This window comes from Arachis duranensis, chromosome 8, assembly GCF_000817695.3.
Source record: "Arachis duranensis cultivar V14167 chromosome 8, aradu.V14167.gnm2.J7QH, whole genome shotgun sequence".
In the NCBI taxonomy this organism is placed as follows: domain Eukaryota; kingdom Viridiplantae; phylum Streptophyta; class Magnoliopsida; order Fabales; family Fabaceae; genus Arachis; species Arachis duranensis.
In genome coordinates this window covers 25656849-25672544 of record NC_029779.3, presented here as the reverse complement: position 1 = coordinate 25672544, position 15696 = coordinate 25656849, and the positions used below count along the sequence as shown (strand labels likewise).

At 35.2% G+C, this 15696-nt stretch overlaps 3 protein-coding genes across 4 annotated transcripts; 2 read left to right on the top strand and 1 right to left on the bottom strand.

The window, feature by feature from the left end:
• Positions 1 to 2730: 2730 nt before the first annotated feature.
• LOC107461650 (probable serine/threonine-protein kinase PBL9) lies at positions 2731 to 5580 on the top strand. The gene is made up of 7 exons (XM_016080194.3): positions 2731 to 3007; positions 3118 to 3262; positions 3740 to 4065; positions 4220 to 4355; positions 4442 to 4584; positions 4716 to 4839; positions 4942 to 5580. The coding sequence occupies exons 2-7, from the start codon at positions 3211 to 3213 to the stop codon at positions 5379 to 5381; spliced, it is 1221 nt and encodes a 406-aa protein (XP_015935680.1). The 5' UTR covers positions 2731 to 3007; positions 3118 to 3210; the 3' UTR covers positions 5382 to 5580.
• Positions 5581 to 7927: 2347 nt separating this feature from the next.
• LOC107461564 (flowering-promoting factor 1-like) lies at positions 7928 to 8326 on the bottom strand. The gene has a single exon (XM_021130126.1). The coding sequence runs from the start codon at positions 8324 to 8326 to the stop codon at positions 7928 to 7930; it is 399 nt and encodes a 132-aa protein (XP_020985785.1).
• A 2145-nt stretch (positions 8327 to 10471) lies between these two features.
• LOC107461624 (factor of DNA methylation 4) lies at positions 10472 to 15041 on the top strand. Of its 2 annotated transcripts, none has more exons than XM_016080155.3 (7): positions 10472 to 10551; positions 11210 to 12185; positions 12440 to 12621; positions 12725 to 12793; positions 12904 to 13188; positions 13913 to 14134; positions 14357 to 15041. In XM_016080155.3, exons 2-7 carry the CDS (start codon positions 11210 to 11212, stop codon positions 14585 to 14587), a joined length of 1965 nt encoding a protein of 654 aa, XP_015935641.1. In that variant the 5' UTR covers positions 10472 to 10551; the 3' UTR covers positions 14588 to 15041. The 2 variants fall into 2 exon arrangements, with proteins under 2 accessions (XP_015935641.1, XP_015935640.1); XM_016080154.3 differs by having other exon boundaries at positions 10472 to 10568.
• The last annotated feature ends 655 nt before the right edge of the window (positions 15042 to 15696 follow it).

The following is a 15696-nucleotide window of genomic DNA, read 5'->3' as shown; positions in this document are numbered from 1 at the left end:
AGCGTCATTGAAAACAAAACATAGTTTCCAATCGTGCTGGCCTATGGGCCCTTGGCTCGTCTCTGCTTAAATGGGTGGGATAATGGCTTGGTCCCATTCGTGTGGCCCCACTCACCCATTGGACCCCACTTTTTGACTTCCTTCCTTTCTACGGCTCCACATGTGACAGCTCTACAGCAGGCAGCAGCTAACATTCATTCACTCATTCAACCATTGAACCTAAAAAAAAATATATATTTTATATATTTAGTTAAAAATTGTCAATTTCTAAAAAGTTACATATGTATTTGAGTTTTTGTTTTCTATCCAAAAAAGATGAATTAAAGTTTTAATCTGCACATATCTTGTTGCTAATATTCATACATAACGATTATTATTATCTTATTTTTCATTGTCATGCAGTAAATGATGGTTGGATCTAAGGAAGATTGGTCACGCAACAGCAACACAATGTCTCACTCTCACTCCCCACCTACTACTTCACCCATTTACACATCATTCCCATCTGCACCTCTTCACTTTTACTTGTACTTTCTACTTACATCTCACATTTTAATTCATCAATTTTTTGGTGAATACTTTTCTAATGATTTTATAGTTGTCTTAATATAAACATATATCTTTTTTATTATTAGATGATAAATTATAAAATTTAATTTGATATGTTAAAAAATATTATTTTTTTAAGTGTAGTCAAACAAACAAAACATATTTTTTTATATAAAATTCTTCATAAAGAGATATTTTAACATTTTTATTTGAGTAAGTGTCTTTTTTTTTCTATTGGCAGGCCTCACAAGCTGAAATTTTTGGATAATTTCAAATTTCAACTATATATATTCGGCTAATTTTGTAGATATTAACCAAATTTTAGTGTAATAATCAATCATTAGATTTTATGATATTTTTTACAATTTTAAAAGTAAGACAATTCGCAGGGAGTGTATTGTCAATGTACGGAAGCATATTATCCCGTTTCAGAATTTAAAAGAAAAAAAATCATAGAATCTAATAATTGTGTTACACTAAAGTTTGGTCACTATCTAACAAAATATATGTATATATTCATGCATGCATGCATATAATAAGTCACAAACTATAATTACAAGTTGTTACTACTTACTATATTCATGCACATATTACCCTCCTTTTTCATTCTTTACATCTCAATTACTTCTTTTGCCTTAATAAAGGTATCATCATCATGTGAATGTTTGAAATAAATTAGCTAAAATTTGATAAGAATTTAGGAAGGAGCAGAGGGTCAATTTCTGTCATAATTCGTCAAAAATGTTACTTTCATTGTTATTTTTGTGTGGCTAAAATTCTTACCGAGGATAATAATGTCACACAAAATTAGAGACTCACAGATATTATGTAATTCACTATAAAAGACCAAGGTTTTAGGGTCCTTGTATTGGTCCCACCAGTAGTGATGTTACTCATTGAATCCAAATTAAACACCAAACATGATTCATGAATCAATCCAACTTGTATCCTGTGGTTGGCTTTTCTTTATGAATGTGCACGTGATGAAATAATCTCGGGTTATTTATCATGATTATGAAAGCTTGTATAATTGAATTATATTCAATCTGTTATTCCAGCTAGGTTGAACTTAGTATTGCTTAAATATCTTCAAATATAAAATTATTTTTATTGAATATATTTATACAATTATAGAATTTGACATCTCTTTGAGGAAGAGATATAAAAGATCTAGCTCCTTATCAACAAGAAATGGGTTGGTGTGTTATGTGAATCATAGACAAGTTTATATAATAAGTAATAGAAGAATAGTAGGATTCAACCTAACTTTTTTATTTTTATTAAAAAGAAATCAATTTAGTCAAGAACCATTGCTCCCTTGATCACAACATGATCAAGAATCCATCTAAGTGACATGTATCTTATCATATCTTAAGGATTTAGCAGCACAATCTGATTTTGAATTCTAATTTGGGAGATTATGACTTTAGGATTGGAAGAACTAAGAGGAAAACCTTGGCGACTGATGTTCTTGTTATAGGTGAATGCTATGGTGCCTATTATTTTATATCTAAGTTATTAAAAAAGGTAAATAAATGATATTTAATAAATTTTATATAATTTATTTTTTACTTTAAAAAGAAAATTAAACAATATAAGTACCATAACAAAAACACCGTAGAACTCATCTTGTTATATCCAAAGTCCAAGTGGTAAAAGCATTGAGGGCCCTGACAAGACATGGAATAAGACATGCACCCCCAAAAGTTAGGTTTTTTTTTAATATTTAAAATAATATTTTTTTTTCTAAATTAAAAAAGAAGCAGATACAGAAGAGACAAGAATATTAATAGGGTGGCAGAAATGAATAAAATGGAAATGACATGGTAAGGAAGACAGTGACAGAATTGGAGTGCAGTGAGAAAAAAGAAGAACAAGGAAGATTGATAGTATTTTCAAGATCTAAAGTTGAATGTAAATTGTACACTCAATAATCAATATGATTCAATAATGGAAACAATTGTTTAAATATTAAAGTAAGAAATTAAATAAAAAAAAAGAAGTACCATAAGGTTGGTAGCTAGCCAGCTAATGAGTGAATAACAAGGCAAAGAAGCAAGCAAAGCAAAGCAAGACAAGTAAGCTTAGCAAAAGCATAAAACCTATGCATTTATTTATATTCATTTCTATGTATATGTGCACTGTACAATTTTCTAAGCATAAGAAGAGAGTGATACAATACAAGAATTTGATGATGCTTGTAAATTGCAGTGGCATTGTAGCTTGTAGGCATTAATTAACATTGAAGGGAAGGGGGTCCATAAAGGTTGAAGTTAAAAGGAAAACAGAACTGGGTCCATTCCATGAATGAATGCACACCTCATGTCCCTTTCAACTCTCTCTACCCTTACCCTCCATCACACACCCCACTCATATTCATATATAACCCTTCTCTCTCTAAATCTCACTTTGGACTTTGGAGTCAGGTTTTGTAGCTTCACTTCAAACTGTTTCACAGGTTCTTGGCCTTTTCCTTCTCTTCTCTTTTGGCCTCAGATCTTTTCTTGTTTCTTATTCTGTATTCAGTCCACCTTTCATGGTTGTTTGTTTGTTTGTTTGTTTATGCAGTTGTGCTGGACCTTAACTTGAGTTCTCAACTTTTCTGATTGTAATCTTCACACAACAAACAAGGATTCATTAATTGAGGAACCTGTTTCTAGCATGGGAGTTTGTCTGAGTGCCCAAGTTAAAGCTGAGAGCCCCTACAACACTGGTATTCCTTCCTTAATTCTCTTCTTCTTGGTATGACCTTTTAAGTGGAAATGCCTTTTACAATAATTGAGTTTGGATATTTGTGCTTGCATGTATATCATCCAAGTTTGTCCCTTTCTTCTCTCTCAATGCTTTTGAAGGAACCAAGGCAGAATTTTGATTAGCTAAAAAAGATGGATTTAGGCATTCTTTTCTTCCTCTTTCACTTGTTTAATATATTTGATTTGTTAATTGAATTTGCTCTCTCTTAAACTGGTTATGTCTTCTAATTTCTCAATTTAGTATACAAAAGGTCTCTTTACACTATTTTGATGCTTATGAATCTCTTGACAATAATTGAAGACTCAGAACCAAGTGATCCAATTTGATCTATGACATTGTAATTAGATATGAAGATCCGTTGTGATTGCTCAGAGAACTTTACATTGGATATTGGTGAAGGTTTAACTGTAATTGATATAGTAGTTCCATTTGGCAGGGGTGAACTCAAAGAATGTGAGCACAGATGGAAATGATCTCAGTAACACAAACAGTAAGGTTTCGTCTACCTCGATGCCACCGACTCCACGGAGTGAGGGAGAGATCTTGCAGTGTTCTAATTTAAAGAGCTTTAGTTTATCAGAACTTAAGACAGCCACGAGAAATTTCCGGCCGGACAGTGTGTTAGGAGAAGGTGGTTTTGGTTCTGTTTTTAAGGGTTGGATGGATGAGAATTCTTTGGTGGCTTCCAAACCTGGCACTGGCATTGTTATTGCTGTGAAGAGACTTAATCAAGATGGCTTACAGGGTCACAGGGAGTGGTTGGTGAGTTTAAGTCCCTTGCTTATGTTAGTTCAGACCAAGCATGGTGAATAATTCAAGAAGCAAGTCTCAAGTTGCATTATCTCATCCATGATCTTCTTCTAAGTTAAACTGAATCAGTTTGCATAACTAAGAGGAGTTTGTTTTCAATTTTTAGGCTGAAGTAAACTATCTTGGACAATTTTCTCATCCTCATCTAGTGAGATTGATTGGATACTGCCTTGAAGATGAACATCGCCTTCTCGTCTACGAGTTTATGCCTCGTGGCAGCTTGGAGAATCATTTGTTCAGGAGTTAGTGCTCTCTGCCCATCATTGCACACAATCTTAAAGTTTCAACTTAGGACTAATTTTAACATTTGGATGTGTTATTGTGACAGGAGGCTCATACTTTCAACCTCTATCATGGAGTCTCCGTTTAAAGGTTGCTCTTGATGCAGCCAAAGGGCTTGCATTCCTTCACAGTGCCGAAACACAAGTGATTTACCGTGACTTTAAGACTTCCAATGTCTTGCTTGACTCGGTATGTGACTGTGTGCTTGCAATATATCATAGGATCATGGCAGAGTTTGTTTTGGTAATTTGATTAAAAGCAGGGGACATTATTTGGATTTTGGACATCATAACTGAATATATTTCTTGATTTGATTACAGAATTACAATGCAAAACTTTCGGATTTCGGGCTAGCGAAAGATGGACCAACAGGTGACAAAAGTCATGTGTCAACAAGGGTGATTGGAACCTACGGATATGCAGCTCCTGAATATCTAGCTACTGGTATGGTTTGTTTCTAAGTTGCTGAACAATTTTTGCTCCCAATTTATGTTAATTCATGATTAGTATCTTTTTGGTAGCTGGCTTAAGACAATGTTAGTGCAGGTCATCTTACTGCAAAGAGTGATGTCTATAGCTTTGGAGTAGTCCTACTTGAAATGTTATCCGGTAAGAGGTCGGTTGACAAGAATCGACCAACCGGACAACACAGTCTGGTGGAGTGGGCTAAACCATACCTGGCTAATAAACGCAAGGTCTTTCGAGTTTTGGACACGCGCCTCGAAGGACAGTATTCGGTTGAAGATGCCTATAAGGTAGCCACACTCACCTTGAGATGCATATCTAGAGAATCCAAGTTCAGGCCAAACATGGATGAAGTTGTTACATTACTGGAGCAGCTGCAGGCTCCTAATGCAGATGCAGGCAACCGAAATCCTTCTTGTAATGCGTCTCGCCCTCGTAGAAGAAGCGCTGATGATGTTAGCCATAGGAGGGCCACCCCTACAGCTTACCCTAGGCCCTCTTCTTCAACTCTATATACTTGAAATTGCAAACACACACAACCTTGAAACTTAAGAAATCCTAATAATATATTGCTCTGATGCAGGGGAAAAAACATGATGCATGAACTCAGGAACTTCTGTAACTAATAGATTGTACATATGATATAATTCAGCTAATGTTGCAATTATGTAGGTACTTCTTTTTAATATTAGGATATTTTTGGGGTGGTGTAGTTTCCTAGTTTTGTTATGTTAACACTTGATTGCAAACACGAGATATATTTAAATGCCGATACACTACGACCTACTTTTGTTCTCATACACAATGAAGGTGATGGCTTTCTTGTGGATAATAAGGACATAGTTGTTTGTTTACTATTGTAGATTGCTAGTGAGGTAGGTGAAATCCTCCTCAATTATCTTGTTAGCAATTTCAAGAAATAAGTTCGTGTCATTTTAGGCAAAATTAAAATCATTCTGGCTAGAACTAGAGTGGACCAAGAGCCAAGTATATGGACAAAACACTCATCAAGGACACAGTTCTTACTTGTATGCACATTGCTGCATGTACAGTTCCATATATGGTTTCCAAACTGTATTTATCTATATAATTTAAGATTACAGCTCATAACTAACAACTAATAATGTTGAATACACAACTTTTCTGATAAATAGCATCACCAAACGGTTTTCTTGTCTTAATAACATTGATCATCATATAGAATATAGATTTCTGAGAAGTGATAAGTGATGTTGGATTGGATTGCACTGCAATATTACTTTCCCTTACTTATATTTGACAGTTATACTTACAAATATGTTTGGCTACAGTTAACTTAAAGAATGTGCAGTTATTTCCTATACTGGAGATTAAAACTGTCTCTTTCAACATTCATGGTCCTTATCATATTTAAGTTATTTCAAGTGTTAAAAATATGTAAAGTTTCCGATAAAAAAATACCAAAGTAATTGTTTTTGGTTAATAGCGCGTGAGAGTGTCATATGTCATATGTCAAGGTTGATTGTATTTAATTATAAGATGAATAGACAATATATATTTTAAGCTGCAATTAAGGAAGATTAGAAGAATTAGGGTGAGAAGGGAGGGAGTGTAGAGGTGGATTGATTGCATTGTTAGGACGTGGCATTGCATTATCAAAGATTAAAGAATGGTGTGAATGTGAATGTGAATGTAAATGTGAATTTGATGCACTCACTAGTCACCACTTTTATTTTCGTACACTGTCCTTCCAGTTCCAGATCCCCTCTCATTCTCATCTCTCTCTTTTTTAAAAAAACAAAGAGAATTGGGACCACTGAGTACCGGTGCTCTGCAGCCACACATGAACCTCTTCTCTTTTGTTTGACCATATAACAGAATTCAGTTTTTTTAAATCAGATATATCATCAAGTTTAATTTTATTGTTTGTATTTACTATCTAGTCCTGCGTATATGAATAGAATATGAAAAAGTCTAAGACTAACAATTTCATTAAATTCTGACCAGCATGTAATTAACAAAGAATAGTGAATCATTAGATGAAATCTCAAATCAATTTTACATTATTAAAATTGATGGCTATTTAATGGTTACAACTCTCAAAAATTGCTGTGTCCTAATACTCCTCGTAGAATATTAGTGTGGAAGAACAAATCATGACCATATTCATTAGAGCAAAGCTTCTAGAACCAAGACTTATTTCACGCGCAAAGAAATTGAGTTTATATATGTATCACTCATCAGCCATTATTGGTATGGATATTCACGTTCAATTCTACGATGACAGTGAAATAATAAGCTCATAGTGACTAAAAACATGAATAAAAATAGTTGGTTACAATAAAATTTGAATAAAATAGTAAATTTACATGATTATTTATAAAAAAGATTTTGTTTTACAAGTTAGCGAAATTGAAAGAGCAAAGTAGAGAAGGAATTAAATGATGTTTGTTAAGGCTAGGTAGGTAGGTAGGTAGTAGGGTAGAGGAGCATCTATAAATGGTTGCAGTGGAGTGATACTTTTGTGAGTAGAGTTGTAGACCCAAGATGATAGTCTCTGATAGAAAGATATACAAGATAGTACAGAAGTACTCCTACGTGTCAGCCTTGGGACGTGGACTCATACCAGATTCTCCACTCTTTTGCATCAGCTTTAACACCTCTTCACACCTCATTCATAACCATACGCATGCATATGCCTAAGCCAGTAACTACACCATTTCCTCGTTCATTTCCAACTAGAAAGCCTACGTCACTACCTAAACCCTAACTAAATCTTTCACTCCATCATTTCATATTTCACACATATTTAAAATAATAATCAGTATGTAACCAAATAGCTATTTTTTGTACATAAATTCATCGCCTTCAAAGTCACTCTTTTTCAATTCACTCATTAAATCAAAGAAATGATTCACATGCGTCCGGTTATTTAATTTGTCGTAACAATATAGAGTATATAAGGAAGGCCAATTAAATATATTAATTAATTAATGATAATAACGGAGAAGATGAACATCATGATGATTACCAAGTGGGGGTTAATGAAAGTGCATGGGGGTTGACGTACTGGGAACTAAGCTTGTTGTTAACGTTGATGGTGTTGCGGAGTGGTGGGGTCACGAACCTGAAAGAAGGAACGGTTCTTGAGAACGATGTCGTACAAGTGGAAATTCTTCAACTTGGAGAACCTCTTGGGGAGTGAGATGAGGTGTGTGGATGAGTCAGATCGGTGGAACTGGATGAGCTCAGGGTTTTCCGAGTTAGGGTAGCGAGTCCAACCGAGTTCGGCGAGTCGCTCTTCCAGCTCATCGTAGGAACGAATCACCTGGTTGCTTGGCAGGTACACCAGCACTCTGGGTCTGGCACCGGGAGCGGTGGCTGTTCCCGCCGCATGCGGTGGATCCCTCTGCTCGAAGGATTCCCTTGTCGGGTTTGTTATGAGCCTCGTCACTCCGTTCTTGCCGAAAACCCAGACCCCAGACATTGCTGCACCTGCACGTGAATCGCTTTCGATGACCACTATTCTGTGAGTGGTGAGTGAAAATTATCACACTTATATAGTTATATACCACGCTTCATCAATTTCGCTTATTATAACATTTATCTAATTTCATAAACCCTATTAATAACACATCTTTCTTCAGCCATATTTAACGTTAACATATATCACCAATGCGTCCAACTTAGTTTATACTGCTTATCCATAATTCTAGCTAGCTAGCTACAAAGATATAACATATAAGCCATCAAGTAGACGTGAAATTATAAAAACTTTAGGAGCCCAAGGTAATATTATGGGATATAATCTTTGGGAAGGGGTAAATTAAAATTTAACTTGTGTGCGAGATGCTTGCACATTAGTATGCTTTTTTTTTTCTAAAAAATTAATATATTTTTTGAAAAAAAAAATATTTGTAAAAAAAATCTATTAACTCTAACATTTTTATACTGGCTCAAACCAAATTATAAAATTTGGTATAAAGATCTAATTAAAAGAAAAAAAAGTATAAAGATATAATTATAAATTTAATAAAATTATAGAATTTAATAGAATAATTGAATTATTTTTTTTCATGATCAAAATTCCTTGTCTAACATGGTGATCGAGTTTTTTTTTCTAATTCATAAGTATTTCAATGGATATTTTTTTTTGTGACTGAAATAAATTAAACAAAAAAAATAAAACAAACAAAACAAAGAACTGTTTAAATAGAAGGGCAGTCCCGTTTAAGACTACTCTTAAACTCTTTTCAAGGTGAAAGAAGCTCCACATGCGAAAGTTGTAACTTCATCGCCATCTTTGCCATAGTATCTGCCACCGTGTTTGCATTTCTCATAATCAAACGAAAGTCAATACGTCAATTCCAATGCATGATATCTCTTATTTTGAGCACCAATGGATCAATAAACCCAAAACCATCTTGAGTAACAAAATTAAATGCTTCCACACAATCCGTCTCACAAATAACATCTCGTTGACCCACATCCCAAGCTAAGAGATATCCTCTCCAAATAGCAAACAATTCTCCTTGAATAATACTATTACTCTCAATCATTTCCAAACACCCCATTTGCCAACTCCCATTACAATCTCTAATAAGTATTTCCCAAACGGTTTAATATTTTTATAAATAAAAATTGAATTCTCAACATTTATTTATAAAAAAGTTCATTCCGCTTAATGATACTTTTCTAGTTCTTTTTTTAGACCAAAAGAATACTTAGTTTTAGGGTTATTCATATTTTGTTGTGGGTTTCAATGTGATTAAAGTTATTTCTTTTTTAACGATAGGAGATGGGCCATAGGCCCAAACAAAGAGAAATTACCGCCCAAAAATATAGCTTTTTACTCTCATGATAAACACATATGATGCCATGATTATGAATAATTGAATATATACCTGTTTAACGTAAAAAGGAAATTAAAAAAAAAAAAACCTTGATGGTTTCCCCGCTACAACTAAAATTCTTCCTACAAGTTCGTTGATTATTGCTTGGAAACCCCCTCTCTAAGTCGCACTAGAATCAACACAATGATTGGTCTATAGGGATTTCATGGTGGTAATTCTTGTATCCACATTAAAAGGTCTTTATTTCAATTGTGAATTTATTATCATTTATCATTACGATTATAAGATAAGATTGGGATCCTAAAAGAAGAAAGGTGTTTGAAAGTTGCTAATATTTTCATTTTTTTCAACCAATAGGATTGCTTGAAATTTCACCAAAATTACTAGAAATTATCTTTTAACATAAAAATAGAATTATGGGGAAAAAAGAAAAGAAAAAGAAAACGGAAGGACGCATGACATGCACATTGCACCCAGTGCAACGAAGCCGGTCTCTCACTCTCACTCTCTGAATTGAATGAAATTTCAAATTTGAAAAGAAACCCTTAGACCCTGTGCAACCCAGCCTTCCAGCAAGCAGCCACCATCGACCACCGCACTCCAGCCGAACCATTCTCCTCGCCGTCGTCGCTTGTGGGGTTCTTCTCATCGTTCCTCTTCTCTCGCCGTCAAGGTCGAGCTCAAAGCCTCAAACTCACCGCCGAAAGCCCGAAACCCTTCTCGCCGTCGCACGAAGGTCGAGCTCGTGCCGTTGCCGTCGCGTCGCCGCNNNNCTCTCTCTGCCGAGCTCAACGGCCCTGCTTCGAGCACTCTCTCTCTCTGCCGAGGTCAACGGCCCTGCTTGGGGCTCTCGCCGCCGGTAAGCTCTCGCCGCCGGTAAGCTTTCTATCTTCAATTTATTTTTGCTTGTTTAATTCTGAGTTGGAATCGGGTTTAATTGTGAGTTGCTGGGATTAATTCTGAGTTGTTGAGTTAATAATACTGATTTTGTTGATGTATGTTTATTCTGAATTGTTGATTTTCTGAAATGATGATGATGTTGTTGCTGATATGTTGTTGGCTTGTTGCTGATTTTCTGATGATTACTGATTAGTGATGATTAGTGCCTTTGTTTAATTCCAAGTTGGAGTTGGGTTTAATTGTGAGTTGCTGGGTTTAATTCTGAGTTGCTGAGTTAATAATACTGATTTTGTTGATGTTTGCTCATTCTGAATTGCTGATTTTCTGAAATGATGATGATGATTGCTGATATGTTGTTGGCTTGTTGCTGATTTTCTGATGATTACTGATTAGTGCCTTTGCTCCCTCATTTAACAGTTGTTAATCCCCAATTTTAGAAACTGAGTTGCTTTCTTCTTGTTGAAACTTGTTTAAATTTCTGCTTTGGCTGGAAACTGCGGGTGAGTTAGTGAACGGATACAGACAAATGAAATTAAACGTTGCTCTTGATCTTGTATAGTATGCATGAGATGATTTGGCATCATATTTGAAAATCTGATTTCAGTTCACATTGGCAGATGTCCAAAGTGTCAGAACGTATGACTGAGTCTGAGTTGAAAGATTATGAGTATAGATACTACAAGGACTTGAAGAAAGAGTCTATTGTAGTGAAAATATCCAGTTCAACGTATAGGTGCCCCTTTTGCCCTGACAAACAGGATTGCAGTTTGAGTGAACTTTCCAAGCATGCATCACGATATGCCTCTGGTTCGATGAGCAGGGGCCAAAAAGATAAAGCAAAGCACTCTGCTCTTGACAACTATATCGTTAGATATCTTGATGTTAAGAGGAGGCGGACATCAGAACCTGCAGAACCTGTTGTAAAGGATGCTGTTAAGAGGAGGAGGACATCAGAACCTGCAGAACCTGTTGAAAAGGATGATGTTAAGAGGAGGAGGACAACAGAACCTGCAGAATCTGTTGAAAAGGATCAGATGTTTGTCTGGCCTTGGATGGGTATCTTGGCAAACATTGCTAGGGAACTGAAGGGTGATAAGTACACGGCAGGAAGTGGCAGCAAACTGAGGGATGAGTTGACACGAGATGGATTTCATCCCTTGAGAGTTACTCCATTATGGAACTGGTGTGGGCATTCCGGTTTTGCTCTTGTTGAGTTCAACTCAGACTGGGAAGGTTTCATAGATTCAATGAACTTCGAGAGGAGCTTTGAATCTAAACGCTGTGGTAAGAAGGACTACTACAGTGTCAGAGACCGAGGTAATAAAATTTATGGATGGGTAGCCCGTGAAGATGACTACCACTTTAAGGGTATAGTCGGTGAACATCTCCGTAAAACTGGGGATTTGAAAACTGTTTCTGGAAAAGAAGCAGAGGACAAAAGGAAAACAACTAAGCTTGTTTCAGGCCTGGCAAATACTTTGAAAATGAAGAATATAGAATTGGAACAGGTGACAAGCAAATATGATGAAATTAATGTGTCTCTGAAGAGAGTGATGGAGCAGAAAGAGGAGATGATTAAATCATTTAATGATGGTATGTCAAAACTTTTAATGAATTCCTAATTGTTTATAATTTAATAAATTGGTCTATTACTTTTATTCTTCACTTTTATGATAAGTTAGTTTGTTTTGTTTCTCCAAATGGGATGGTGAAATATATGGTTTTATATGGTTCTCTCTTTTTGTTTCTTATGGTAGCTTACAGGTTAAATTGTAAGATATAAATAGTTATGTACTTATGTTAATTCTGGAATGTTGCTTACTCCTTTTTTTATCTTCTACCATTAGAAATAAATAAGATGCAGCAGATTGATCGGGATTATCTGGAGAAAATTTGTAAGGATCATGAAAGAGACAGAGCACATTTAGAGAAACAGAAGAAAGAACTTGAGCTCATTGAGAGGGATCTGAAGAAGAGGGAGGTGCAGAATGAAAATGAGAGAAGGAAGCTATATCTTAAGAAGAAAAATGTAATTTATTTTCCTGTTTGAGTTCAGAAAAACCATATCTTTTGTGTAAAATTTGGAGGACCACTCCCAATTGTTTTAATTATTATTATACTGGCATTTGCAGAATGAAATGGCTATAATGGAGCAAAACAAAGCTGATGAGAAAATGATGCGTAAGGCTGAACAACAGAAGGTATAAATTCCCCTTTCTCATTTTAGATACATTTGGATGTCTACTATTGTTAATCCAGTTACTTGTGTCCAATTTATTCACTGTGCCATTTGGGGGGTTGAATATTACAGAGGGAAAAGGAAAAGCTGGATAGAAGAATTCATGAACTACAAAGACAACTTGATGAAAAACAAGCATTGGAATTGGAAATTGTGCGTCTGAGAGGGGCTGTTGAAGTAATGAAACACATGGAGGAGGATGAAGGAGAGGAGAAGAAGAAACTGGAAGCAATCAAACTGGATCTGCAGGAAAAAGAGGAGGAAATGGAAGCAGTTGAAGGACTTCAGCAAACTCTTGTTATCAGGGAGCGTAAAACCAATGATGAGTTGCAGGATGCTCGCAAGGAATTAGTAAAAGTAAGTACGTTGTCCATGCATAAATGTTAATGTCAATAAGTCTTTTTTGCCTTTCAGCTCTTTCAGTGGTCTGAAAATTCAACTTCAGAAAGTCTTTGACTAATTGTTTCTAGCAATAATAAGCTTGCTTGCATGTTTAAACAAACTTAAAATTCACAGGAAACATGAGAAAAATTATAGGCATATTAATGTAGACAAAACTGCTTCCATTATCCATATTACTGCTGGCAGGATGCTTCATGTTTAGTAGTCTATACTAGATGATATTTTGATTTGCTTAAATTAAAAAAAATGATAAAATCAGATTCAGGACAATGAGAAAGGTGATTTGTTGTGATAACATGTAGCTCTCTGTTTGGCCATGTATTTTGTGTGATATTATCCTGCTCTTTGGGAATCAATGTGGTTGCTAACTTCTGCTTTGTCAGTTCGTTACAGAGTTATCAGGTGAGTCAGTTCTAAATTTCTAACTCAGCATGTTTATCATCTTAAATAAAAGATGGTAGAATCATGCTATGTCTTCAAAAGCCCAGATGTGGTTTATATTTTGCCATCTTGTACTAGTTTGTTGCATTTCGCATGATCTGTGACTTAACCTTCTAGCTAAGTAATATCTATATTTTCAACTAGTTAGTTGTTGATAGTGTCACTTGGTTGGTTTTGTTGTTTCATTTTTGGTGAAGTAATCTGATATATATGTATATTTTTTTTTTCTTTAACACAGTTTATGAAAGAGAAGTCAGCTCGTGCTTTCATTCATGTGAAAAGAATGGGAGAACTAGATAGCAAACTGTTTGTGAATTTAGTTAAGAGAAAATTTGATGGTTTAGAAGACGATGAGGTGCAGATAAAAACAGTAGAGTTGTGCTCTCAATGGGAGGATTATCTTAGAGATGCAAATTGGCATCCTTTTAAAGTTGTAACAGATAAAGCAGGAAATACCAAGGTACAATGACTTCGAGAATCGCATGCCTCTTAAAGTATATATATATTCCCATGAACTGTTAATTTGTTCATTTAATTGTGGACATTACCCCGTACCTTACTGGCTATACTAGTTAACAATCAAATAGACCAATGTATCATTTCATTATTGGCACCTTTTTCCTCTTGCTCTTTCTTGTATGCAATGCAGCATGATGTAAACTATGTTGGTTATACTTTGTAGGAAATTTTAGATGAAAATGATGAAAAATTGCGGACTTTGAAGGATGAATTTGGTGAGGAGGTCTTTGAAGTGGTGACTAGAGCTTTGTTAGAGTTGCATGAGTACAATCCTAGTGGTAGATACCCAGTACCAGAAGTCTGGAATTTCAAGGAAGGAAGAAAGGCATCTTTGGAGGAGGGTGTTTTAGATCTGATTAAGCAATGGAAAGTGTCAAGACGAAAGAGAACTTGAGGCTTTTCTTTCGGTGGTTCTACTAGAATTGAGAGAATATTTTTGGGTAAGCTGGAGGCCAAAAGCCCAAAGTTATCAGAATTGAGATTGATGTACAGAACTGAGCAGCAGAATTGGATTTACTTGTCTGGCCCCGCTGGGCTTTCTAAATCCTTTCAAGACGATTCAAACATGCATACAAAACAAATTTCAATTAAGAAATAAAACTACACTTAGTGTTTCGTGTTTATAATTAGCTTTCTTTTTCCATGGAAGGTGCTACTGGAATTTTTTTTTTCAGTATTCATTGCCCGAACAAAAATTAAAGTTGCTGATGTGGCTGTTATATCCCGGATTGCCCCTTTAAATTACGCGGATCCTATGATGTGATGTCACCTGATTGGATGTTAATTGTATTATTTTATTTTATCTGAAGATTAGCCTAACAACATTTGTTAAAAGAGATAATAAGAAACTTTTGTTCTTTTAGTATATTTTATGCACGAGACTTAAAATATTTATATTTCTAATAAACCTTTGTACCTGTATTATTTTGACAAATGTCCTAAGATATTTTACATCTAGTACTAAGTCCATGATTAATAAATTACATTGTAATGCGAATGAATGATGTACGAGTTCTGAGCTGTACAGTACTGTATTTCATAATTCATAGAGCTTTGTGTTTGTTTTCCTTGTTCTTACTCTCCCATGTGATTTTTGTTCTCCTGAGATGAATACCCCAAGTTGGAAGTTGCGCCTTCATTCATGGGTCATTTGTACAGGCGAATAAGTGTATTTGTCAAGAATAGTGTGGGTCACACACTCGAGTTTGACCACAACATTCAGTCCCAACGAATTGTAGGTAACGTGGAAACAACAGATTGTTCAGTCAGCTTTGGAATATTACATGACTAGGTCCAAATCTTATTTGCCAACACCATATCCATATGCATTTATAAAATTTTGCTTTCTCATTGGCTCAAATAACTGGATGGGATTCGAACCTCGCTGCTTCTGATCTCTATAAACTTCTTTTTTACAATCATTGGTTTAGTCTTATGAACTATTGTCAGGTATTATATTGATCAAATAACATTTAAGGACTTATCACTAACAAATTTTAAAAA